This window comes from Ptychodera flava, chromosome 5 (assembly GCF_041260155.1).
Source record: "Ptychodera flava strain L36383 chromosome 5, AS_Pfla_20210202, whole genome shotgun sequence".
Taxonomy (NCBI): domain Eukaryota; kingdom Metazoa; phylum Hemichordata; class Enteropneusta; family Ptychoderidae; genus Ptychodera; species Ptychodera flava.
Window position 1 is genome coordinate 34,120,954 of NC_091932.1, and position 27,066 is coordinate 34,148,019.

A 27,066-nucleotide genomic window follows, 5' to 3' on the forward strand; every position below is an offset into this window, starting at 1 on the left:
AATACTCCCCAAGTGCCACCAAATAACACCATTTTAATCTCTATTTTTCAAAAGCTCCAACGGCAGGAGGGGGAACCCCCTCCTGACCACCCCCCGCAAAAATACTCCCCAAGTGCCACCAAATAACACCATTTTAATCTCTATTTTTCAAAAGCTCCAACGGCAGGAGGGGGAACCCCCTCCTGACCTCCCCCCGCAAAAATACTCCCCAAGTGCCACCAAATAACACCATTTTAATCTCTATATTTCAAAAGCTCCAACAGCAGCAAGGGGACACCCCTCTCCTGACCTCCCCCCCCCCCGTGACCGCTTCGTGGTGCTTGGCATCACATCTTTGTGACATCTTTGCGACCAACTAAAAAAAAATTATAAATCTGAAAATTTACTCTGAAAAAAAAAATTTGCACAGCTAATCTCAATTGGAAAAAAAAAATTTCAGAAATTTACAATAGTAAAAAAAAAAATTTCACAATTTCATTGTGACCACCCCCCCTCCCAAGGTCTAATGGTCCATCCCTTAGCAAAACAATTTTTTTGACAAAATGTCACATGACCTCGGTGACCTTTGACCTCAAATATACATATTTGTCCATAACTCAGTAACCACAAGTGCTACAGCCTTCATGTATGGTATGATGGGACAGCTTATGACGCCACATATTGTACCTCATTAATTATGCGCATATCTAATTTTGAGCGAGCCAATAGAGCTAGAGGTCTGATTTTGGTATATAGGGATAACTTAGCAATACAATTTTTTTTCAAAATGTCACGTGACCTCGGTGACCTTTGACCTCAAATATACATATTTGTCCATAACTCAGTAACCACAAGTGCTACAGCCTTCATGTATGGTATGATGGGACACCTTATGACGCCACATATTATACCTCATTAATTATGTGCATATCTAATTTTGAGCGAGCCAATAGAGCTAGAGGTCTGATTTTTGGTATATAGGGATAACTTAGCAATACAATTTTTTTGACAAAATGTCACGTGACCTCGGTGACCTTTGACCTCAAATATACATATTTGTCCATAACTCAGTAACCACAAGTGCTACAGCCTTCATGTATGGTATGATGGGACACCTTATGACGCCACATATTGTACCTCATTAATTATGCACATATCTAATTTTGAGCGAGCCAATAGAGCTAGAGGTCTGAATTTTGGTATATAGGGATAACTTAGCAAAACAATTTTTTTGACAAAATGTCACGTGACCTTGGTGACCTTTGACCTCAAATATACATATTTTTCCATAACTCGGTAACCACAAGTGCTACACCCTTCATGTTTGGTATGATGGGACACCTGATGACGCCACATACTGTACCTCAATAATTATGCGCATATCTCATTCTGAGCGAGGCAATAGAGCTGGATGTCTGATTTTGGTATATAGGGTAACTTAGCAATACAATTTTTTGACCAAATGTCATGTGACCTCGATGACCTTTTACCTAAAATATATGTTTATGTCAATGAATAAGTAACCACAAGTGCTATGTCCTTTGTATTTAGTAGGATGGGAGACCTTATGACAACACACGCTTTACCTCATTAATTATGTACACATCTAATTCTGGGCAAGCGAATAGAGCTAGAGATCTGATTTTTTGGCATATAGGGATTAATTAGCAATGTAATTTTTTTTTTTCAAAATGTCATGTGACCTCGATGACCTTTGACTTTGATTATACATATATATGCATATTTCAGTAACCACAAGTTCTATACCCTCCAATTTTGATAGGATATTAGACCTTAAGATGTCACATCTTGTACCTCATTTATAATGCGCATATGTATTTCTTGGCTGGCCAATACTGCTAGAGGTCTGATCTTTTTCCCGATTTAGAACCATAACTTAGACATGCCTCATGTGTTTCAAATTGGGAACAACGACATAGACCTATGTGCCCATAGATCTCAACATATACACTCCAGTGATACTTCTTAATGACCACATTTTCCTGCCCCATCAAGACTAATACTCCTATTACAAGTGGGGACTATGTCATTGTAAATGACTTGTTGAGTTAATGGTTGTATCCAGTGTTCCCTCTGAGGTTTCAAGAGGGTGCGCAACTTGAGATACGTCGGATTATTGTCTCACAGCTGGGTCCGTTCATGTATATGCTAATTTACTGAGGTACGTCACAACGTACAATGAACATTGGTGGCAACTGCGCCACCAATGGGCGCTAAACCCGAAACGCGGAAGTAAAATCTACGCCGAGATCGCACATTTCGCCCCGAGTTATCGTTTCCAAAACTACCGATCGAAATGACTGAGACTAAAGTTGCGCAAAACATGAAATTTCACTGCGAGAGCAGTCGGAGACACTGCGCAATTGGCGCGCAAATAAGCCTTAGCGGGAACACTGGTTGTATCACAGTATTCGATATATCTAATTCTGTATTTTTTTCCATTTTATATTCTGAATAATTACATTAAACATATTTCACTGTCTCCAGTACATTTCATTTAAGTATTTTCACTTCATGCACTTTATCCCTTTCACACATGTTCAAATATCTGACCAGAGAACAAACACTAAATAGTCCAGGATGGGAGCTGCAGTGTCATTGACGCTATTTTTTATTGTTTTGATGGCCCAGTCTATTGAAGTAGTATAGATCAAACAGTTGTCACTTGCACTTTTTTAACATAACCTAGAGAGTTTTGATGTATTTTGAATACTGCTAAGTCTGTTATCGTTGCGTAGAGCAGTACTTTGCCTATTCCTCTTGTTGACTTCTTGTGTCAAATTGTGACTCTTGTGTCAAAATGATCAGAACCATAAAACACTTTTCCACAAAATCCGCTCATAATTTCAGGCTCAAATATTAGCTGTCAGCATCAAAATAAATTTTACGTAAAGACCCATCCCATTAGTGTCCAGTCATCAACAATAGCCATAGACATTAACACATAGAGGCTGTATTGACAATGGAACATTCAGAACTTTCACATGATTTTAGGCGAAGAACAAGAAATTTTATCTTTAATACTTCTAATAATACAGACCTATATACAGAAAAATACAGGAAACGCTACAGCAATGAGCAGTTATTTTTGTATCAAACTTAAATTGTGTGAATGTTTGTTTTCTGTCAATTGCCAAATTGTGCGAAATAACAGTCTGTATTCAGAGTATAACTAATTATTTATATAAACTGATGACACATGAAATTATTTGAACTTTAGGATAGCTCACCAGAGTGAAGATTGTTCACCAAACAGTTGACATATTTTAAACGAAATTCGCTGTAGAATTGTTGAATAGAACTCATTTGTAGAAACGACTTACCAGTCAATTGGTTTGTTTCAGTGACAGATGACAGACTTTGTTATCATATTCTGTAATAGAACTACACCTATGTATACTGGGACAATTTCTCATTGATACAAATGTATGTAGTTCGACTGAATACAAAAATGGCTAATAGGACATCACAGACAAAGTTAAAATACAAAATAGACCTATCTTGTCAGGTATAGGTATTGGCTTGTTAGAGAGCGCCATCTTATGTAGGTAATCTATATTCTTTTGTTTTATCACAGGTCTTCCAATGGTGGTTATATTCAACACGTCAACCCTATCCGTCCACACTCTATGTGACAGTAAAAGGCATACGACCACCAGACAATCTTCACCCCTCTGTCAGATCCATGTTTGCAACTCAAAAGGTACGCAACCTATATTTTCTGACGCATGTCGTTTCAAGAAAATTATGTTGTTGGAACAAGTGAAGTATGTTGTGTCCTGTTTGTTTATACCTAATTGCAGGGATTATTGTCATTTGTTGTTAATTGTCATTTGATATCTTTTGACAACAAAAATTACACACTTCACTGAAACACTGACTGGTACATATACATATACTTAGCTGACATGTGCAGTCCACATTACCCAATATATCAGTATGAAGGTTTTTACAAGAATGTGGAGAATGTGCTGCAAAATATCTCAGCATGTAAACAGTTGAAAAACTTGAGGAAGAGACAAACGTATATCTTCACAGAGTGTACTAAAAATTGAAGGAACTGAGATTGGTGTTGTTCAAGGGAAAAGAGATATCTCATTTAAATGTTGTTTGTCAAGTGCAATTTCATGTCAACAGTAAAATGGTCTTGAAAGGTGGCTGCACTGAGTCGTGTGGCATCATGTTCAGAGCTTACACACTTGACTTTGGCAGTGAAATGTTGCGAAATAATTCTGAAAACAATCACCTTTTCAATGCATCCAAGCAGTGGATACTTGCTTAGACCATACACTGTGTGACCAACATGTCTTCATTATGGCTTACTGTAAATTTCAACATGTTAGGGTAATGTTTTTATATGACATGACTGGAATTATACCATATCACCATGGGAAGAGACACTGTGACTGTGGGTATCGCCACTGTGCTGGTAAAATGTGCGTCGTTTCCCTCTATATGAATGAATTTCATTAATAATTCACAACTTAACACTAGTTCTCACTCACGAGATCTACAGTAGAATCTTTGCATCAGTACAGGTGTACAAAAGTATCCTGTGTTATATGAAACTTCGGTTTCGAGATTTCGGGAAAGCTTTTTCCAAATAAAAAGATATGGAAGTGTACAAGGCAAAATCTTTTAAAAATGACTCTGTATTGCAGTATTTAACAATATACTGAATCTTTGTTTGTTGGTCACATTCAAACACAGTGCATCCATTCTTTACACTGATGTTTGAACAGTGTTGGACGTGTATTTGAGGTAATGGCTTTTCCTCAATTCATTGAAAGTCCTAGTATATTATGTTTATGCATTGAGAAGGTACAGCACTCTTGGAAGGTATCAAATGATACTTTTAATACAGAGAGAGAGAGAGAGAGAGCTGTGTGTTCAGATACCTTTTTGTTGCTGTGTTATAAGACCATTCATGGATACATGAGTCTGTTGGTTATCAACCAACTTGTAATTATGTTCCTTTTCAGTATTCTCAATTTGCTACCATAATCATGGTTTTGATATTTGGCAGCCATTTTCCTGTAGCTTTGCGCAATCAAATTGCTGGATAGCATTTTCCGTATAGCAGGTGTTTGCAGAGTAGCGTGGCATTTATTCCCAGTCATCATTATAGATTTTGACCTGTACTATAGCTCTGCATTCTGTCTTTTACCTTGAAATCAGTTCACTGAAAAAAAAGACAAGTTTCAGTAATACCCTTACGGTGACCAGATTCTTGAAAAGATTTTATTGAATTATTGAGCTTTATGCGATGTTTCTGTGATGATAGGTCGTGTTTTGATCAATATGCAGCAACCAGTCAGAGCCAGACACATGGATAATGGATCTCTGATTCTCTTTGCTGCCTACACACACCTGTTCAAGTGCCCTGTTACTATGGCAACCTGACCACGCTCTCAAATTATGCCGATTTTATCAGGAAAGCTGTAAATCTACTTTTATGGAAAATACGGAATTGATTTGTTGATAGTTGTGGATAGGATGCCTTTGCTTCTGCAATGTGTCTGTATTTATCTTCATCATCCATTTAGAAACACATTCTTTTAGTTTCCATTATCTATCAGTGACAGTAATCTTATTTCAAGAAATACACAAAGATCACTGCATATGATCTGTATTTTCTTGGTGACATAATCTGTTCTAATCTAGACTTAATGGGTGATCATGTATTACCTGTTTTCACTTCACTTTTTTACGTATTTTTTGGAATCATTCTAAGACCAAAACAACAAACAAAAGAACAGACAAATGAACAACAACTGGAAGTGGACAGATGTAGACATACATGAACAAAAACAAATGAAATGAGACAAAAGTAAAAGCAAAGTAAATAAAAACAGAGAATCATTCCGTCAAAACATCAAAACGTCAATCCAAGAAAGAATTATGTAAATTGTATCCTCAGGTTGTTTTAAAATGGAAGTACAGAGTTCGCGTTTACGCAAAAATCGTGCGTATTTATGCATTGAAATTGACTCTCTACGCATTTTTTTCATTGTTATGCGTTTTCTATACGCAAAGGATAACACCGAAAGCACTCCCCACGACTGAGCTTAGGTGACAACCAGACGAAATTTGTTGCAACACATTTCTGTCAATCACTCATTTGTGTGGAAAGTTTCTGATTCTCTGGCGTTGTCTGAAAATCGGCATCGTAGTTCATACGTTATCACGTTAGGCACGTTATCTTGTCAGCTGTGCCTATGAATTACGTTGCTAATTTTCAGGCGAGCGATAGTTTCTGAAACTTATGACACAAAGTGTGATTGACAGAAATGTTGCGACAAATTATATAAATGCCAACCGTGCATGATCATCGCGTCTCGCTGTTCCCAAATTTTGATCAAGCACATATGCAGCATGGCGTCTAAGCAGACAAATCTGTTTTCTTTCAACTTTGCTCTACGAGTCCGTGAAAAAAATGATTCATCGGTAGAGCTCGTCGGAATCCCAATAAATTTTGAACACTGCAGAAGTGTCTGGATGAGCTGCCATAACTCTAACTTTTGGGGTACCCGATGTGTTTTGAAGGTCGCATGTATACCCTTCGCCGTTACGTTTCAAGATTGTTCAAGTTATTCGTTAAACTGTTTTCATTAAAATAATGTTACATCGTAAAATCCGAATGTAGGTTTATTCAACGGCACATTGTATTTTGCAGTCAGTTTTTTCATCAATCGAGTGCGGAAGTGAAATTACGCACTCAAATCCAGCCATTACGCAATTTTAGCAGACTAATGCGTATGCCGTACGCGATGAGAAAAAAGTCACCGCGAACAATGGAAGTACAAATGTAAAATAAGATTCCAGATATAATTCTAGTGGCTTGAGCAGACTTATGTTGGAAATGTAGGCTTGTTTCAAAATTAAATGGACTGATACCAACCATCTTGTGGCAGTTTTTGAACTGTATTGTGGTGAAAATCACCAGTCATTGCATCAGTGAAAATGATAAAAAATGCAATGATATGATAATTTCATGATTAATTGTAAATTTCTATGTGGTGTAATGTCTCTACTGAATGTAAGGCAATCATGTTACTGTAAAAACCCTATCAATGCGATAATAAAAAAATAATTATGATTTTAAATAGTTGAATTATTAGATAATTAACAAAGCCAAAATAATTTTAGTGGTTGAATTATTAGGGATTTCAACTTTTTTATGACGATTTATAAGTGATAATGCTTACCATCTTGGATGATTGAAACATATAAAGGTGACTTTCCTGAAGTCCTGACTTAGACATTCTGTGCTGTACATTGTATTGTTCTGTGTATTTTATTGAAAATAAAATGTCCAAAACAGTTTGTGATGATTGGTTGGTCAAATTATTAGACATTGAGAAAGTCCAAATTTCCATTGGTGGTTGAATTGATAAGGATAAAATAAAATTATGTTTTGAGAAAATAATAGGGTGGGTGAATTATTAGAATGGTCGAATAAATGGGGTTTTTACAGTATAAAGAAAAAATATCCACGGTAACAGCCATAATGGATGTAATTTCAGACATTTTGTCTATAAAATGGAATTTTTCCATATCTCATCCAATTAAATTGTAATTATGTAATTCTGCACTGGCTATTGAATGTGAAACATGATGTGCATAGGTAAAAGATATGTAATATGGAAATATAGGTTTATGTCAGGATTTTAGTTTTATTTTACATGTTGAAAATGCAAGGAACCTATTTCTTACTTCAACTTTTGAAGATATTTTTCATACCAGTTTTGACAGGTTGTTGATATGAAGTTTTCGACAACAGAAATCAAAACAAGCAGTAAAAATATTACTGCTTTAAAAAGAAATTCTATTTTTTGAAGCAATAAGTGTTTATTTATTCTCAGTAATCTAAGCAGTATAATATCTATGGATCTGTATCCCCAATGTGAAAGCCTTGCTGCCTTCCATGTGTCAGTGATTCGACACTTGTTCTAACTTGAGGATATTTTATATGTATTTTATAGGAAGATAGAGGTGAAGAGGTTAACAGAGACATACTGCCATGCATTTCCTTCAGACTGAATCAATGTAAATTTATAAATTGTATCAAGCATTGCCTGCAACCATAACAAAACAAAACATAGTTCCTTTGATCTTTGTATGTATTCTCCTCAATAAAAAAACGAGGAGATTTACTTTTCCAGGGAGAGATAATATTTGATGAAAAGTAATTCTTATCACACAACGTGAGGGTCTAGGCCTGCCCTGGTCATGCTGGTTTCAATCAATTATGATTGTGAGGTAGTGTAAATTTTGATTGTAAGGTCAGCAGAGGTTGGTTGAGAAAGGAATACGTAAATAAGATTACAGCTGCAGCTGTAGTAAATCTAGATCAGGTTTTAATGGTTATTGAGCCAAACAAATGAACCAAACAAATAAATAAAAGAACAAATGAACAAATAAGCAATAATACTCAAAGTTGGCTTGATCTTTGTAAAAGGTTTATTTACTGTAGATAGTTTCTGTACAGAAACATTATTTTTACTGTTGATGGCCCCAATGTCAGGCACGGTACACTATTGTTATGCTATAAGGTTTATTTTGATAGTTTCTGTACAGAAACGATATTTTATTGTTGATGGCCCCAATGTTGGATACGATACACTATGGGTACACTATAAGGTTTATTTTGATAGTTTCTGTACAGAAACATTATTTTTATTGTTGATGGCCCCAATGTCGGGCACGGTACACTATCACTGGTCATTAGTGGCAACCCACCTGACTGCTATGTGATGATGTAAATACTGCTAATCCAATAAGAATGCCGCTAGTAAAAATCATGTGTTTTATCGTGGGAAGGGCTGGTGATGATCAGAGGCACTGAAAAAAATCAATGACTGCACCTGATGACAACGCTGGCCACATGTGATGTTTAATTCATGTCTAGCCGAGATGACTCAGTGACCAAAGAGGCCCTCAGTAGATATTGAAAAGTGACGGCAGAGAGGGTGTAGATTCTGTGTCGTGTGTTAAATGCATTGTATATGCCGGCAGAACGTGTTGGATTTTTTGGAGAAAAACATCTTGAGAAATGGACTATCACAGACTGACATTTGTGGAAGATGATGATGATGATGATGATGCTGTATGTATGAATTAACTCTCTTCTTTCTCTGCTTTGACAATTAAGGCGGCTTTCTCATGTACAGCCTTGAGTAAGTCGCAAAGCTAGACGTGTGTCATTGACAAACAGGTGGACAATTTCACACGTGTTGATATTCAGTCATGACTGCATGGAGGGTAGGCATGTACAGTCATAAGTTGGCAAGAAAGCTATCAAGAAAAGAGTGTTGTATACAGAGTAGATAGTAATGCGAAGGACTGCCATGGGAGATTAATTCTGCTCATGTTTGCAATTTAGTAACTGACATTTAAAAGTAGGTCATGAAAAATAATTCCGTTCACAGTCTAAATCGAGTAACCTTGCTTTTGAAAAAAAATACGCCACATGATATCAAATATCAGAAACAGATATGTAACATGTACTTTTGTTCATTTCCTTTAACCAAATGTTCCAAACCAAAAAGGAAATGAGCAAGGTTACAAGTTTTTTTTTTAAACCGCATAATACAGTTATTGCATCATCAGTGTAGTTTATGATCAGAAACTGTTGCTATGGAAAAGAACAACTTGATATCGAGTCGCTTTCACAACTGCTTCAGAAATGATATAGAATACTGGATAGCTGTTTATATAATTTATGTTGGAAGTCCACATGTAAATTCTAAATAGGTCTATCATACGCTGTAGTCATCTGAAGAAGATGATATACTCCCTCAGTGTACAAAGGGACAAGATGATTTTTAGATAAATTACTATCAAAATGTGCCACTGGGAAGACTATAATTAGCAAAGAAAATCTAAATATACAAACCTACACATAGTTGAGATACTTTTTTGACATACTGATGTTTTTATTTTTAAAGTGTGAAGTTGACAGTATAAACATAATAATTGTTCAGAGTAATTTAGTAATGCAACCACAGGTATACATAAAGAGAAATTGATGATATTCGATGAAAAATTTTGTTGAAATAAAAATAAAAGTAAAATTACTTGTGGTTTCAACAGTGTTTCTGAAGGGCAGAGTACCTAGGTAAATTTTACTTTGGCTCCACAGTCACATTGTCAGGTTCCCCTTGGTATATCAAAACCATTTATTGTATGTATCCAAACCGTAGCAATAAACACTGTTTAGTAATGTGTCCTACATGCCATTAAACTTGGTATTTTGTATACTGAGGTTGGTACCATGTTACAATACTGCTTTCTTTGATATTGAATTAACCTAGGGCAATATAAGTGTGCATGTATGTATGCTGTGTCAGCGTTAGACTTTTATGCATATATGCATTGTCAGCATTTTGCTGCTTTTGATGTATTAATTTGGTGAACGCAAGTGATTTTTACTATGCCCATTTTCCTTTTAAGGTTGAAATTTCAGATTATTGCATTTGAATTGTATGTCCTCACATTGGAATCTCACACTGGACAGAGTAACCTTTAAACGTCAGTCTGTCTCATTCATAACATGATTAGGCAAGACTTTTATACAGATCTAAGAAATGTCTTGGAGGGAGGTATAATGGCCAAGGAAGAGTGGGTAGAGAGTCAACACTTTGTATCTATGCTGTGTAAAATCAGTAATTAATGTTTTGTATAATGAGTCACAAATCTTTGTTGCATTTAATCATTGTCATTTATCAGGAACTGATTTTTTCCTATTTTGTAACATGAAGTCTCAACCCTAGATTTAATTTAAATTTACTCCTGATTTGTGGATTGCATACCTGTATATATCCTGCTTTGTGCGAATTTTTAATGCTTGAGATCAAAAAAGTAGCATTTCTTAGGACAGTTATGTTACCAAAATTATAACTGTCGTCATTTGAACATTCACTGATATACTGATATAGTACAGCTTCTCTCTACTGAACAAGAATAAACCAGCGATGGATTCAGGAACATGTTTAAGTATATGCAGATGTAGAGTGTGAAAATCTTGTCGTTCTCGGAATAAGATTTGTCATCGAGCGATGATGGCATTTTAATGGTGCAATTAGAGTGGGTCAACTTTGACCTTTGAACTGTTAGTGATTAGCTAAAGAGAGGCTGCTTCTGTGTGTCTTGCACTTTCTTGACATTATCTGGTAACATAATTGTGTCTCATATCATTATATATGTAACATCTACATGTCTTTTCAAATTTATCTTGATTCATCTTTTGAAGTCAGTGTAAAATGCAAAACTGCAAACAAATTGAAAATTATTTATTATCTGTTGGTAATTTATTGAAATTAAAGGGACGCAAGCAGTAATTTTAGTATTGGTATTTTGCATCGACTGATGATTCAATTGCCAGTCTGATATATTGCAATATTACCCCAGTAATTTTAGTATTGGTATTTTGCATCGACTGATGATTCAATTGCCAGTCTGATATATTGCAATATTACCCCAGTAATTACTCAGCTTGTTAACGTACATATATCCAGTGTTGTGTACAATAATTTATTATACATCTACCATCGAGAACAATAGAATTTTGAAATGATACACATTCTCTGCCCATAAACACTTACTGTGGGTTTCAATTCAGTGCCACAACTCTGTATGTGAGACAGTTTTAGCTTTGGCAAACATCTTCTAACTTTCAGCTGTTGTCGATATCAAAAAACAGCTACATTGTAGATTAAGTACGATCAACTGTTCAGCTATTGGTCCAGACAGAGTTGCCCCATGCTGGTTTACTGTAACTAATCAATGAGTTGGTGACTTTGAAATGTGTGGTGATACCCAAGCTAATTGTTTACATTGTACATACAATGTGCCTGTCTCACATACAGTTGTGGTACTGATTTGAAACCCTCTGTACTATTTCTGACAACACAGGTAGTTCAGAATATACTAAGTAATTAAAAATGTAAAACTCACACAGTGTTGTATGTATTTAGGTAAGATATCGCTGACATTAAAAAGATATTGATAAAAAGGTATTTCCTTCCCATGAAGATAACCCTTTCACCACCATGGTTTTTCCCAAACCCATTGTTATCAACCTGAGTATTACCGTGTTGATGTAATTCAATAAGCATTCAGTTGCTGTAATGTGTCTTTGTTTTGTCTTGACTCAGGAGGAGGGTACCACATCGTACAAAGATCTCAGGAAGAGTATTGAATGGGGAGGGAAGACAGCTACTGGAAGGTTGGTAGAATTCATAATGAAAATGGAAATTCTGATCTTTGTTAACTCTGTAAGAATATCACTGGTAGAGACACCCTGCTGTACATAGGCTGTAAGCCTAACAGTGCTGATTTCAAATAATATCTCCAATTCATTATTAATTTGATATTTTCACAAGACTTTTTGACAGTACAAGCACAAAGATGATGAAAACATACAATGTTACTGACCAAATACTTTGGTGTTTACCATGGAAATACGATTTGAAAAGGTCTAACCAATACTAGTGAATTTGTGACATCATACCATCAAATTATTACTGATAATGTATTGAATTATCCAGCATTAGGGCCTCAATGTTTTCTGCATCTATAAATTCACTGGCATTGCCAAACTAAAAAAAATAATAGCAATAATGTGACCCCTCATGGCCCATAATGGACTCAAGCAAACTTTGCACTCCATAATGTACTTGGCTTCACCTCCTACATTATGTCATGGAAAGTTTGCTTTCATCCATTATTGGCTAGGAGAGGGTACGTTATTGCTTAAATTGTGGTTATCTTATTCCCAGTTTTTATACAGTGAGAATTCTTCCTCATATAATGCTGTCATTTGTAACTTGTCTGACAGAGCTACGACCAAAATGAAGAGTCAAGCCATGTGGTCAAGACTTCAAGGCCAAGTCTGTCATGTTCCAAACAAGCCAACTTTCCAACTCAATGCCGGCAGAAAGGGATGCTTTGTTATCAAATTCTCACGCGATGGCTGGTAAGATAGCTCTCTAGGCTTTGTTTTTAACTGCTGTCTTTGCTGTGTTTCTGTAACCATACTGCTGGTACAATGTTGAACCACCTTCAACTATTCACTGTTAAACGTAGTACGTGCCTAGCAATTGAAAGACAAACTATTAGTATTTGCTGAAACTTTCCGTAAGGTAATTTAAATTCCTTTTCAACATCAAGAATAAATGTCAGGGGTCACCATGTAAATTTGGTACTAGAGAAACAAGTTACCCAATATTGACCGACACTTGAAATTCAAAATGGCTGCTATACTTGTGTTAACTCTATGGGAAATTACTCTATGGGAAATTATCAAATTTCAATTTTCACAGTAATAAGTGACTGAAAACTTAGTTTCTCCATGGGCTTCAAAATGATCCCCCAAAAGTGGTAGACCTAAAAAGTATACTGAAAGTTAGAGTCTGAATGACTGTCCCTGAGATACATTCTACCTTAACATGAACTAGTAACAACTCACATTCTAAGGTTGACTACCTGCTCAGCAATAATGACTCCTTTCATGTCCACTAGACTTCAATTTGTAATATACTCGTCCCAGTCCTGTCCAGAAATAGTATTCTGCTGTAACAATTGCTTATTGATAATTTCTGCCATAGGATTACCTATGCTGTCAACTTGCATACAAATCCAACTGGTCTTCAAGTTAGCATTGTTTTCCAAGAGCCAACAATGGCATCAATTTTCATCATCAGCTTTTACTACAATCCACTAAGACCAATACTTTGCTGTTTTGTAAATAATCCTGATTTTTTTTCCCTAGAATGAAACCTGGGCATAAAAAATGAACATCTTGCCAAATTTAACTTACACCCCTCCTTATATAGTGATCATGTAGTATTGAGTATTTGTGTAGCATTAGACAGGTTTGGCTACACGTTTTACGTGAACGTGAACGCGTAGAATCCACGTTGGCGTTGGCGTACACGTTCGCGTGCAAAAATCCGTTTGGCTACGCGTTACGTCACCCGTTCGTGTGGCATGCGCAAGAAATGATTCGGCTCGGCTTGGGTCCGCGTAGTCTGTTTTCGCATCACAGAGATAGCTCAATGGTTACCAGGTATGCCGCGAATCGACGAAGAAATTTAACATAAAAAATAACGAAAATACATGAATATCTTTGAGGATGTCAATATCATATATCCAACTAACAACGTGCATGAATAATTCACAGTTTATATCATGTTTTGATACCTAAAGATGAGAATAAATTTACACGTTTACAAATTACGTGAAAACAGCTGTCTCCAAGTAAATACGTGACGCCGGCTCCGTGTACGTGGAGAACGTACGCACAAGTCGATGACATCATCGCAGAAATTCGTGACTATACGCGTTCACGTTCACGTAAAACGTGTGGCCAAACCTGTCTATTACTTCTCAAACACATAAATGTAAAATTATAGAAAGAATTGTGAATAACATGCAAAACAATCTGTTTATTTCAGTTCCCTTGCGTGTGGTGGAGCTGACAAATCAGGTTATCCAATTTCCATATTTGATGTAAGTGTTTCATTTTTTATTTTGAGTACATCAACATGATTAGTCATAGAGTTAAAGAATATGATATTTACACCCTGTTGTTTGATCATTCAATGAAGTGACAGACATATTCCAGAGGATCAGCAAAAGATTTTCCACATCTGTTTTTGTCATATAACAGGGTTCTTCACAAGGGAATTTTGAGGGATGGACCACCCCTCTGTTTTTTTTTAAGCACTCTATTCATATGTTTAATAACAATACAAAAAGGATATATTTTCACAACAAAATAACATGCAAATTATACAATGTTATGTAAATTGACCACCCCTCTGTATTTCCAAGCTGTGGAAAACACTGTATAATGTAGTACAGTTATGTGAAAAATAACAAGTTTTATGATTTCATGATCTATTATATTTCTCTAAATCTTTTAATATATTCTATGACAGATCCCATCAGGTAGACTTCGTGGTCAGTTCCCAGGGCACTATAGTATTATATATGACCTGTGTTGGTCTCCCAAAGATAATGAAATCCTTTCCGCATCGTCAGATGGAACAGCGAGGTAAGCTCAGATTGCAGCCAATAAAACAACTCCTTCATCAGTTCATATCCGTCTGCTGCAAGTTTTTCATATGTATAGACCTTCCCTGGATGTCTTTATAAGATACTGCAGTGTGCTATGGTTTTAAGGCAGTACAAATGTACATAGTACATAACATCTTTTACAAAAGATGTATTTCTATGCTGGTTTACTCATGTGATATTGTGCTGTATGCATTTGATATCTGTGTTTCACCCATTTGTTACAATAAAAGAAAAAGTAATGACTTTGACTATCACTTGATTTGATTTTCAAGAACTTGCTGTGTTTCGAATGACTACTGTATTTCCGACCAACAATTTTGTCCTACTTGTTTGATCTATTTGGTAGACTGCAAACTAAGTATATACAGTAGTACTCAATATTATCATATAATTCACATAAGATTCCACTTTCTATTGAAACTAACATTACACTGTCGTGTTGTTTCACAGGATATGGGATGTTGAATCCATGAGTCAGATGCCAACTCGCATCTTCCCCCACCCAGCATTTGTGTACACCGCTAGGTATCACCCAAACAACGAGAATATCATAGTGACCGGCGGCTATGACCATGTGGTCAGAGTCTGGACAAAGCAAAGTGACCAAGTACATGGAGAGGTAAGCTACCCTCATCAAGGTAATTTTGTCATTTAGTATACAGTGGATTATTATATGAATGAGGTCATTTATCTGTCCCTTTGTTTGCATGGATTTTAGTGATTTCTTCTTACCTGCCTATATTTGTATACACATCTGTATATAAATATATGCACATCTCTAAAGAACTCTGTATTTGTATATGTATCACTGTGTATATAGTGCAAAAACTTGAGGAAACAAAAGTAACATGTGCTGTCATATATCGATATGAATATCAACAGTATTACAAGAAATTTCAATCATATATGTGTACATTTGAAAAACTTTATTGTGTCAGACAAAATTACCAGGTATGGTATATATCATGTGTCGTACGGTATATATCATATGTCAAAAATAAAAGACAAACAATTTTTCAAACTTTTCTCAAGCAACCTTTCAACCATTCTCTTTCAAAATGAAGAATAAAAATCAGAGGGTCACTGTGCAAATTTTGGTACTAGAGAAACAAATCACCCAATATTGACTGATATTTTAAAATTCAAAATGGCCACCATCCCTGTGTTAACACTATGGGAAAAAATGAAATTCCCTGATTTTCACAAAACTAAAACTTTCATTTATTCCATAAGCTTCAAAATGTGCCCCCACGAGTGGTAGGCCAAAAGAATATCATAAAAGTTTGTGAGTCCAAAATTTCTGTCCTTTAGTCACATTTACCTTAATCCTTTGAGTGCCAAAGTCAATTTTGTCACCTTTAGAAAATATACTCCAGTCAATTTTTTTCAGATTTTTGTCAAAATTTTGATAACAAACTGTAGCCAATGAAATGTGATGTCCATTTGGTCAAAAATTATAAAAAAATTACAGAAAAATTCATAAAAATTGGTAAAACGTTGCACTAAAATTTTGGTGGGTACAATTACAGCACTCAAAGGGTTAATGTTACTGTGTATCAGAATTTTGAGACGTGATGACCAGCATTCATTGTTTCAGAGATTGTAGTGTTGATCCTCAGGGAGATGAAAGATGTATGAGATAGTAAAGAAACCCAAAAGGGAAATGAAAAATACATATTATGCAAGGAATGCATTATTGATAGGCAATGTTTCTGTTCTCACAGCTCATCCATGAATTGGAAGGACACAGAGGCTATGTAAACTGTCTCTGCTTCGGTGCAGAAGGCGAGAAAATGTACACCGCGGACAGCGTTGGCACCATCATCATTTGGAATTCAGAAGTTGGAAGCAAGCCAAAGGCTAAAGGTCAGTCATCAGAAGTGAGATGTTTTCAACAGACATTTGCAGTTGTTGTCTTTTCTTCACTGTGCCATCACAAGTTCCAGTGAAAAATTTGTAGTCAGAGCTTGTGTTCAATGCATGTAGGGTTCAGTTTTGATAAGTCAAATGACCGTTTAGTAGTTTCACAGTTCAAGCAATTTTTAATCATCATGCAGGATCATTTTTTTGAATGACCTACATGTATTTTATAGTATTATGTACATTATACTGTAGTTCGTGAGCATCCTGAGATTCATTCTGTCGTCCAAGGACATTGTTAGCTGCTATGTGTTCTCTTTAGATTTTTGAATGTGCAGTAAAAATTAAAGAAGTATGGAAAGGGGTGAAAGTATTTGTAACTGGTCTAAAAATATACACTTCTAAATGATGAAGAATTATGAGTAGCAATTAATGAAAACATAGACATAATTGTGTTGGTCTACAACTTATTTAATAAATTAATGTAGCAGAGGCACATGTATTGATATACTCAAAACTGCAAAACTATTTCCAGCAATTTATAGATACCATATTATCTGCAACTGCAAAACTACTTCCCGCAATTTATCAATAGTTTGTTCAGTTACCAGCTATTGATAGATAGAATATCATTATGAATGGCTGTCTTTAAAAAGCTCCTAAATTTAAATTTACATATCCCAAGGTGATCAGAGATGGCCCAAGCTCAGGGGCTACTAGATTTCATGGCTAGGCTAGCAGTATTTTGCTTCCACTAGCCCAGTGGATTGTGTATTTAGTTTGTCAGTTTGGCAATCTTGACAGGGGTAGCATGCTGGCAGAGTACGCTTATCCATTCCAGACACCTGGTACCAACACTAAACAGTGGTTCAAGATGACCCCATTATTAATGTCATTTTCTATTTGTTCCTTAGACCGGGTAAATTATTTTACTTTGAATGATACTGATTATTGGATATGATGTCTATTTACTAAAATGTTTACTAGAGGGCCAGTGCATTCTGAGGCAGGACTAGTGAACTGTTTCTGCTTCAAGCATGTTGGCCAGAAGATCTGAAAAGGATTTGCTCACCCCTGTTGTCACATAGAAAAAACTTAAACAGCAGTGTCTGTTTAGCATTGTTTGATGGTAATTTCTACCAAGTTCAAGTTTCATTTAACTCTTTTTACAATCAATATATTCAGGTCTAAAGGGTTCATGGAAGATAGAGAAGATTGTTGCTGAGAAAGAAATGGAAGGTGTGATAATCAACAGCATTAAACTCCATCCCAGCGGAAGACGACTTCTGATACATGGAAGAGACAACCACATCAGGATGCTGGATCTCAGAATGTAAGTTGACAGCGATCCTTGCTTCTGCATTTCCATACTAATGGAATATACCTACTCCGAGTCTGACTCCTGTAGTGTTGTACGAGGAACAGAAGCTGAAGAAGTCTGTTCTAGTGTCACACATAAACTACATGTGGGAATATATATATTTCTATGTATGTTTCTGCACAAAGTTTGGTTTGTACTGTGGTTCCTTTGAATTCTTGGTTTCACCTGTTGCTTATAGTTTGGCTTGTAATTAAATACAGCAATCTCCAGACAGTGATTGTAGCGTAGTGTGGATAATTCTTATCTTGCTACAATGTCTATGCTGAGATTATATATACATGTATTGGTATTGAAAACAAAATAATGTCTCTGCTGTGGCAGTTACAAAAATCCAGACACTGAACTAAACTGCATATCGGGTGGTATTGTAACGGTAGTGTCCATGTACCATAGCTTATTGGGATCAGCTGTTTCAGTTGTTGCTATTTTGAACAAATCCAAAACCCTTTCAGTGGATGTGAGTGACTGTTTTTTTTTTGGCGTTATTTTTCTTTCAGAACGAATAGTTTCAGAAGTCAGTTATATTGCATAGAACTTGAAACATGCTCTCATTGTATTACATCACAAGCTGACTTTGTTACAGTAATAAGTGGAATGCTCAGTTTCATCTCTCACCACCCAATCCAACTCTACCATCAATGTTGAAAGACTAAGTGTTAGTACATACGATTTACATACATCTACGGTTACCATGTTACGTATATATCCTTGTCATTTTAAGCCGTCATTACTCTTGAATGCATTTTCTCAAATACATTTTGTCAAGATCCTCAAATGCATTGATTCAGACCACTGTTGTATTTATGTACAGATACACTATCATGCAGCGATACCTTGGAGCGTTGAATTTCCGAGAGCAGCTACGCAGCACTTTTTCAGCGTGTGGTACTTTTGTCATCTCAGGCAGCGAAGACTATCAGGCATATGTGTGGAATACAGATACCGGTATGCACTTGAACTTGAATCTTGACTTTTCTGAGGTTCAGACGTTGCTAGATGTAATCCACATTGAGTATATTGTCTGTGTTTAATTTGTACACTTGTTTGTGACATTTCACTTCTGCAGAATATGTCCATATCAAATTTGTTCAATGCCTCCTATATAGCAAACTGGTCATTTTGCAGATGTTGTTTTCCTTTAATCAGTGTACTATCGGTAGAGTACACTAATTTGATCATTTGCATTGATTCTGAAGTCCTCTTTGATTGACATTATATTACAGCTTTGTCAATGCCAGTGAACTTTGTGATTTTATCCCTAGATTATTACTGATAATACACAGGATTATCCAGTATTGTGAACCCAGATGTTTTCTACATCTACAAATTCTCTGGCATTGCCAACATTGTAAAATAATAGCAACAATATACCCCTTCCTGGCCCATAATGGACTCAAGCAACCCATGCACTCCATAATACAATGTATACTTGGCTTTGTCTTGTACATTATGTCATACAAAGTTTTTTTGTCCATTATGGTCTGGGAGGGGGGTACATTATTGCCTATATGGCTATGTTTTCAGTCAGAAGTTGCAGTGTTCAATAAGACAATTGTACAATTTTCTCTAATTGCAGGTGACCAAGTGGCCATTTACTCAGACTTTGGTTACAAACACCCAATATCAGACGTAGAATACCATCCCTATGATCACATGATTGCATTTTGTTCGTTTGGAGAAAATCATCTCGTACAAATTTACACCTACGATGCTAAAGGTAGGAAGCTAATGCTTTGTCTCAGGAATGCTGTATTGTGACAAAGATCTGTCATTCTAACTTGGAGCCTTCAAGTCAGTATTGCTCAGCAAACATTCAACTGTGCCATAGAAATAAAAGGACTCTGATCTAAAATGTATGACTGAAATAGCTGAAAAAAGTCAAGTGCTTGTCACTGCCATTATAATGCCTAAAAAATAGAAAAATGAGGATATGCAGGTAAATTGCAGTATTTTCCAGGTTGTCACTTTAATGTGTACACTCTCCTTGAATTAGAGACAGTTTATGTGACTTGTAAAAATGTGGAGACTGTTTGGATTCAGTGTTTTTAACCCTCTTCATTATCAATCTTTGGTTTGTCCCCATTGTTCATACTGCACTCTTTGGACTTATGTACAGCAAAATAGGGATGACAAGGTTAAACTAAAAGTCATGCTATGGAGACAGCTCATCAGTTTTGCGTCAACACTGACGCTGCGTGAATTGCTAATAGATGTAATTTAGAGCCACTGAAATTAAAATTGAACTATTTCTTGTGAAGGGAAAAACTGTGTAAAATGCAGGTCTTTGGATTTGAATCAATATTGTGCACTCCAATATGAAATATACAAACAAACAAACAATCAATCAATTAAACAAAAATAGACTTTTACATTTTCTTTTGTTTATCTGATAGTTGCTCAGCTAGATCTTGGTATCAGGCAGTTAGTCAGAGAGGCTGACACTGAAGACGAGAAAGACGTCACCATGAGAAGTACAGGGAAGTCTGACCTGCAGGCAGTGTTGGCAACAACAGAGCTTGCCTCAGAAACCTTGTCTTTACAACACGCCAGGAGAATGGACTCTGTGTCCAAGAAACTTGCATCTGTCAGTGTGAGTACATTCAAGATTGTCATAATCATTCAAATTATCATTCAGATAGTCTAATCAAGTAGCAGATTTGTTTGTTTTCTTTAGGACCAATTCACTGTGAAACATTTAAACTCATCTATGTGTAAAATATGAATATTATGATTACATTGCTTTTTACGTGAAAAAGACCTATTCACTGTTATAATGTATATTGTGTATATTCATATAATTGCTTTTAGCATTCATGTGTTGAAGGCTGGTGGTATTGTCAAGCATATACCTGTATAGACATGAGCTGTTTTTAAAAGACTTCTGTTTGTTTTATTTTCCTTATTCAATTTTACTTATAGTAAAGAAATCCATTTATTTTATCATTTATTTATTTTTACCTATTGGTGGCATAGCATAATCTATGTGTTCTTACATGTGCTTCTGACTGATGATATGTTGTTTGTTACATTGCATGCCTTAAGGTTTAGAATATCGCTTTAACTTACAGGCATTCAGCAGTTTACTGGACACAGTACGCAGCAGACAGACAGAGGTTACTAATAGTTTTACATTTGTTTGCCCTCTCTATTACCATGCTGTACATAGCCAAGTAGTGTCTTTGTAGTCTGTAAATTGTGTCATAGTTACTGCCATGGTCCAAAAAGCTGCCAGACTTTGTGAAGTTTATGCTATTCCAGTTATTGGTATTCCCCTTCAGTGATGAATTTGCAAAAGTGGGGCATGAATTTTACCTGTTGGTAATCTGTTAGGTATTTCAGCAGGAAATGTGACTCTCCAGTGACAAAAAGTTGCATGATACAAGAACTATAAGTCACAGTAAATTACACTAATATGGCAGCCTTTGTGGCCATGGTTGGAGTCATCAAATCATCTGTACTTACAGCTTGTTTTTTGCTCACGTGTTCACACACGTGAGCATATGGTTTAGCCATGTCTGTGTGTGTGTGTGTGTGTGTGTGTGTCTGTGTGTCTGTGTGTCCGTGTGTCTGTATCCCCATTATCTCAAAAACGGCTGAACGTATTTCAGTCAAATTTGGTAGACATCTTCAGAATTCAAATGGCTAGAACTGAAAAGGTTTTGGTGGGCGTGGCTTGCATATTAATGAAGTTATCACAGTTTTAATTTTTCTGATACATGGTAGTCTATGGGAAGCCGGTATCTGTGGTTTGAGGGCGCTATCCCCACGTTACACTCTGGCTAGACGATGCTGAAATTAGACTCGGTTTCGGATTCGGTTTCGGATTCAGTTTCGGATTCGGTTTCGGATTCGAGAGACTGAAAGAAATTTTATATTTTCAGCCAATTGTTACACTGTGGAATACTGGATTTTCCTTACTTTCCCTGGACCCTTTTTTCAGTTAAAATAATATCTAATCACACTAAACAAAGTGAAAATAAGTATATAGGGATAACTTAGCAATACAAATTTTTTGACAAAATGTCATGTGATCTCGATGACCTTTGACCTTAAATATGAGTATATGTCCATAACTCAGTAACCACAAGTGCTACACCCTTCATATTTGGTATGATGGGAGACCTTATGACATCACATCCTGTACCTCATTAATTATGCACATATCTAATTCTGAGCCAGCCAATAGAGCTAGAGGTCTGATTTTTGGTATATAGGGATAACTTAGCAATACAATTTTTTTGACAAAATCTCATGTGACCTTGATGACCTTTGACCTCAAATATACATATAAGGCCATAACTAAGTAACCACAAGTGCTACACCCTTCATATTTGGTATGATGGGAGACCTTATGACATCACATCCTGTACCTCATTAATTATGCGCATATCTAATTCTTAGCCAGCCAATAGAGCTAGAGGTCTGATTTTTGGTATATAGAGATAACTTAGCAATACAATTTTTTTGACAAAATCTCATGTGACCTTGATGACCTTTGACCTCAAATATACATATATGGCCATAACTAAGTAACCACAAGTGCTACACCCTTCATATTTGGTATGATGGGAGACCTTATGACATCACATCCTGTACCTCATTAATTATGCGCATATCTAATTCTGAGCCAGCCAATAGAGCTAGAGGTCTGATTTTTGGTATATAGGGATAACTTAGCAATACAATTTTTTTGACAAAATGTCATGTGACCTTGATGACCTTTGACCTCAAATATACATATATGGCCATAACTAAGTAACCACAAGTGCTACACACCTTCATATTTGGTATGATGGGAGACCTTATGACATCACATGCTGTACCTCATTAATTACGCGCATATCTAATTCTGAGCCAGCCAATAGAGCTAGAGGTCTGATTTTTGGTATATAGGGATAACTTAGCAATACATTTTTTTGACAAAATGTCATGTGACCCCGATGACCTTTGACCTCAAATATACATATATGGTCATAACTAAGTAACCACAAGTGCCACACCCTTCATATTTGGTATGATGGGAGACCTTATGACATCACATCCTGTACCTCATTAATTATGTGCATATCTAATTCTGAGCCAGCCAATAGAGCTAGAGGTCTGATTTTTGGTATATAGGGATAACTTAGCAACACAATTTAACTTTATTTTAGTCATTGAAACTTGCTATATACATCAAAGATACTGTGATATAACATTATTGAAAGTCAAAAGACATTTTTACTTCAGCCAATTCCTAATATGCATATTAAATGAATTTTCATACTTAGGGATATTCATCTGAATTGACTTGATCAAAATTGATGTAACTTGCTATGTACATTTCAGACACTGTAATACAATATTATTGAAAGTCATTAAACATTTTCTCTTCAGCAAATTCCTAATTTGCATGTTTAATGAACTTTCCTAATTAGAGATATATATCTGAATTGACTTGACCAAAGTTGACAAAACTTGCTACATATATTGCAGATACCATGATACAACATTATTGACAATCATTAAGCATTTTTACTTTAGTCAATTCCTAATTTACATATTTAATGAACTTTGCTTTTTAGGGATATATACTGGGATTTACTTGATCAAAGTTGGCAAAACATGACAACATTGATGATTATACCTGGTTAAAACAATATCGAAAGTCATTTCACATTTTCATGTCAGCTAATTTACAATTTGCATATCTAATGAGCTTTCACAGCTCGGCATATATGGCTTGAAGGACTTGGCCAACGGTAATTACACTTGCTATATAAAATGGTGATACAATGACAGCAGTCAAAGAACTTTAATATTTTTATTTCAGCTAATTACATATTTGTATACTTCATGACCTTTGAGAATTAATGGGCGGTGATTATTGTTCATTATGTTGATGATAATACTTTCATACTTTCAATGAAGTTGCAAACATGTGGCAAAGGTTCAAATTTACACATAACTGTATGAAACACGTGAGCATTTTCAGTTCATATCTGGTTATCAGACATAATTTGCTGTAATCTTAAAGTGTGCCATGTCTTGTGTTTTGACTGTGGTGTTGTGAGTTTCTGTGAGACGCATAATGTACATCAACAGACAAGGACAAACTGACTATGTATGTGTATATACTGATGAATTTTACCTGAAACAGAAAGAATGAAGAAGATAGTGACTTTACTATCATCTGCACACTGATAAAAGACAGATATATTATTGTGTCATACCGGTACTCAGAATAATGTACAGAATATATATGTGTGTGTGTGTGTGTGTGTGTGTGTGTGTGTGTGTGTGTGTGAGAGAGAGAGAGAGAGAGAGGAGAGAGAGAGAGAGAGAGAGAGAGAGAGAGAGTGTGTGTGTGAGTGTGTGAGTGTGGGTGGGGGGGGGGGGCAGACTAAGGTGTCCTTTAGCTTCACCTGAAGGTGTGCATGCTGTTTATACATGTCGTGATACATAACAAAGTCTAAGGATGCATGGACTTCAGGCTGTAACTGGTATATGCATATTTAACAAAATGACTTAGAAGAAAAAATAATGATAGATTTACAACGTATGTACATCTACTTGTAAAACAGACTGGACAGACAAACAGACACATGTTAAACAAGACATGAATGACCATTTTATCCCAGAAGTGACTTGACGATATTTTGACTGAATTTATGTAGTATGAGTTGTTACAATGGAGTTTGCAAAGATTGTTCTGTAAAGCTGAGTGTCAGTTGATAATTATCATGCAGAGAACTAACCCCCTTCAACAAAGTAATGAGCTTTACTGTGACTTTAATTTAATGTACTTGTAGAAAATTAGCTCTTTCTCAGAGTTTAATGTGCTTAACATGATCTCATCTCAACACATATGTCATACCATGAACTCCCTTGCTGAAAAGTTGAATTCATCAGGGTAATAAAATGAGATGGTCTATGTCCATACACACATTGATAAGAACATGGGATCAATAACTGGACAGACTTATCTTCATTCTAATGTATCAGTGTAGTGTTCATCATTAGAGTTCATATTCAAGTGGCCAATGGTTCAAAGAGGCTACAATATAAAAGTACAGTAACTGTAACATTTGACATTGATAATTTTTTCAGTCTTTTTCTCCCAACTGCAGATTCTTTATCTACTTCCTATCGCACTTTGAAATAACCAGTATTTGGTTTGTCATCGTGACATGTTAATATGTAACGTGCATTGTTATTGTTGACAATTCAATTCACATCTGGTCTTGAGTTGATTATCAATACTAAAATGCAAGACAGACATAATTTATCAGACAGTCAATGTTGACAAGCTAAGTACAGGGTATTTCAACACAGTGGGGGAAGAAGACTTAGAGACTGTAGTGTCACATGCAATAAAATCTGAAAGAAATTGTCAAAAGTAATATTACTGCACCTTTAAACTTTCTTCCAATTCTAGAACCCTAGAACGTAGATGTTAGTCTGTGTTTAGTGAAGGCAACATGAACAGAAATCACCAAGTAGATGTTTAATTAAAGGCACTTTGACAAAAGTTATTGTAATTAATTCAAACTACAATGTATTACAAGTTAAAGAGACGGAATACTTGCATACTTTTCTCTCAAACAGAGGTATATTTGTCAAAGAGAATGTTGGAATTGAGAGAGTCATGGATTGCTCTGAAAATCTGCCTGCAGAAATGAGAGAAGTTTTTACCATATTATACATTTGAATATTGTGAAAACACTGCAAATTATACTAAATCAGCTGCAAACATTAAAATTGGTATTAAACTAGATTTTATTTTTTTGCCAATTCATGAATAGTATTGAAAAATATTACAGAAGTCATAAAATTATAGGATGTTGAAATTGTCAACCAATAAATCAAAAATATATATTTTTCTGTCTGAGAAAAAAATGCTCAAGTCATAATATACAGAGGGAGAATAATGTAGAAACTGAAATGAATATTACATTTATCTGATCCTGCTTTTTGATTTTTCTTATACCTGGGAGAAATAGATATAATTGATATAGATTATGGTGATTTACTGTTTATGGTGTGTAGTGGAGTCTTGAAGGAAGTTGCTGACTGTAAAATTTACATTCATACATCCTAGAAGATGTCTGGATTTCAGGAAAGGCATGCTTGGATTACTAAAAAGATTTGCAATTAAAAAATATCTGTACAGATAAACCTCATTACCATGAATAGAAATTAAAAGCTCTGCATTAACCGTGCTATCCTGCTAGCAATACTGACTGGAATTTCAAAATGGCTGCCCCATATCTAACTTTTCATAAAGTGTAAACTTTCATAATTAATAACCCTTCATACTTGCCAAAATTCTACTAACATCAACCAGAAAAATTCATTTAATAGAGTGCATGTGACATAAAAATTTTTTTTTTACATTCCTTTGGAAATATATTAGATTTTGACTTTGTGTAATGACTTCACTGTTACAGATGACAGGTATTGGTAGATCACCCGGTGCACTTGGTGAGAGCTATATTCAACGTAGCAGTGTTATGACTCCAGCTGATGTCACTATGAATAGTACATGGGGTTCAACCTTTGATCGCTCATGGCAAACACCATCCACCGTAAGTAGGAAAATAGATTTCATTCCAAAACTAATTTTGTATATTTAGATGTTGCCCTCAAAAGATACTGATCAAGGTGCCCTTGAACTTCCAAGTTCACCTGACACTGACCCAGGAAGTTCTTGTTTACACAAGAAAATCTGACATACTGAAACCTACATGTGTATATACATG

The 27,066-nt window shown here is 35.7% G+C and overlaps 1 protein-coding gene across 3 annotated transcripts in view; it reads left to right on the forward strand.

Moving 5' to 3' along the window:
• The window catches only part of LOC139133652 (jouberin-like), a 58,525-nt gene that overhangs the window by 16,201 nt on the left and 15,258 nt on the right, over positions 1 to 27,066 (forward strand). For 2 of the 3 annotated variants that reach the window (XM_070700401.1, XM_070700402.1), the window contains exons 11-23: positions 3,578 to 3,703; positions 12,159 to 12,229; positions 12,842 to 12,979; positions 14,460 to 14,514; positions 14,946 to 15,061; positions 15,535 to 15,703; positions 16,809 to 16,950; positions 18,130 to 18,277; positions 19,137 to 19,270; positions 19,902 to 20,042; positions 20,719 to 20,915; positions 21,394 to 21,438; positions 26,755 to 26,892. In XM_070700401.1, coding sequence (XP_070556502.1) covers positions 3,578 to 3,703; positions 12,159 to 12,229; positions 12,842 to 12,979; positions 14,460 to 14,514; positions 14,946 to 15,061; positions 15,535 to 15,703; positions 16,809 to 16,950; positions 18,130 to 18,277; positions 19,137 to 19,270; positions 19,902 to 20,042; positions 20,719 to 20,915; positions 21,394 to 21,438; positions 26,755 to 26,892 — 1,620 coding nt within the window. The remainder of the gene's footprint in view (positions 1 to 3,577; positions 3,704 to 12,158; positions 12,230 to 12,841; positions 12,980 to 14,459; positions 14,515 to 14,945; positions 15,062 to 15,534; positions 15,704 to 16,808; positions 16,951 to 18,129; positions 18,278 to 19,136; positions 19,271 to 19,901; positions 20,043 to 20,718; positions 20,916 to 21,393; positions 21,439 to 26,754; positions 26,893 to 27,066) is intronic. The other variant, XM_070700403.1, reaches the window with a different exon arrangement.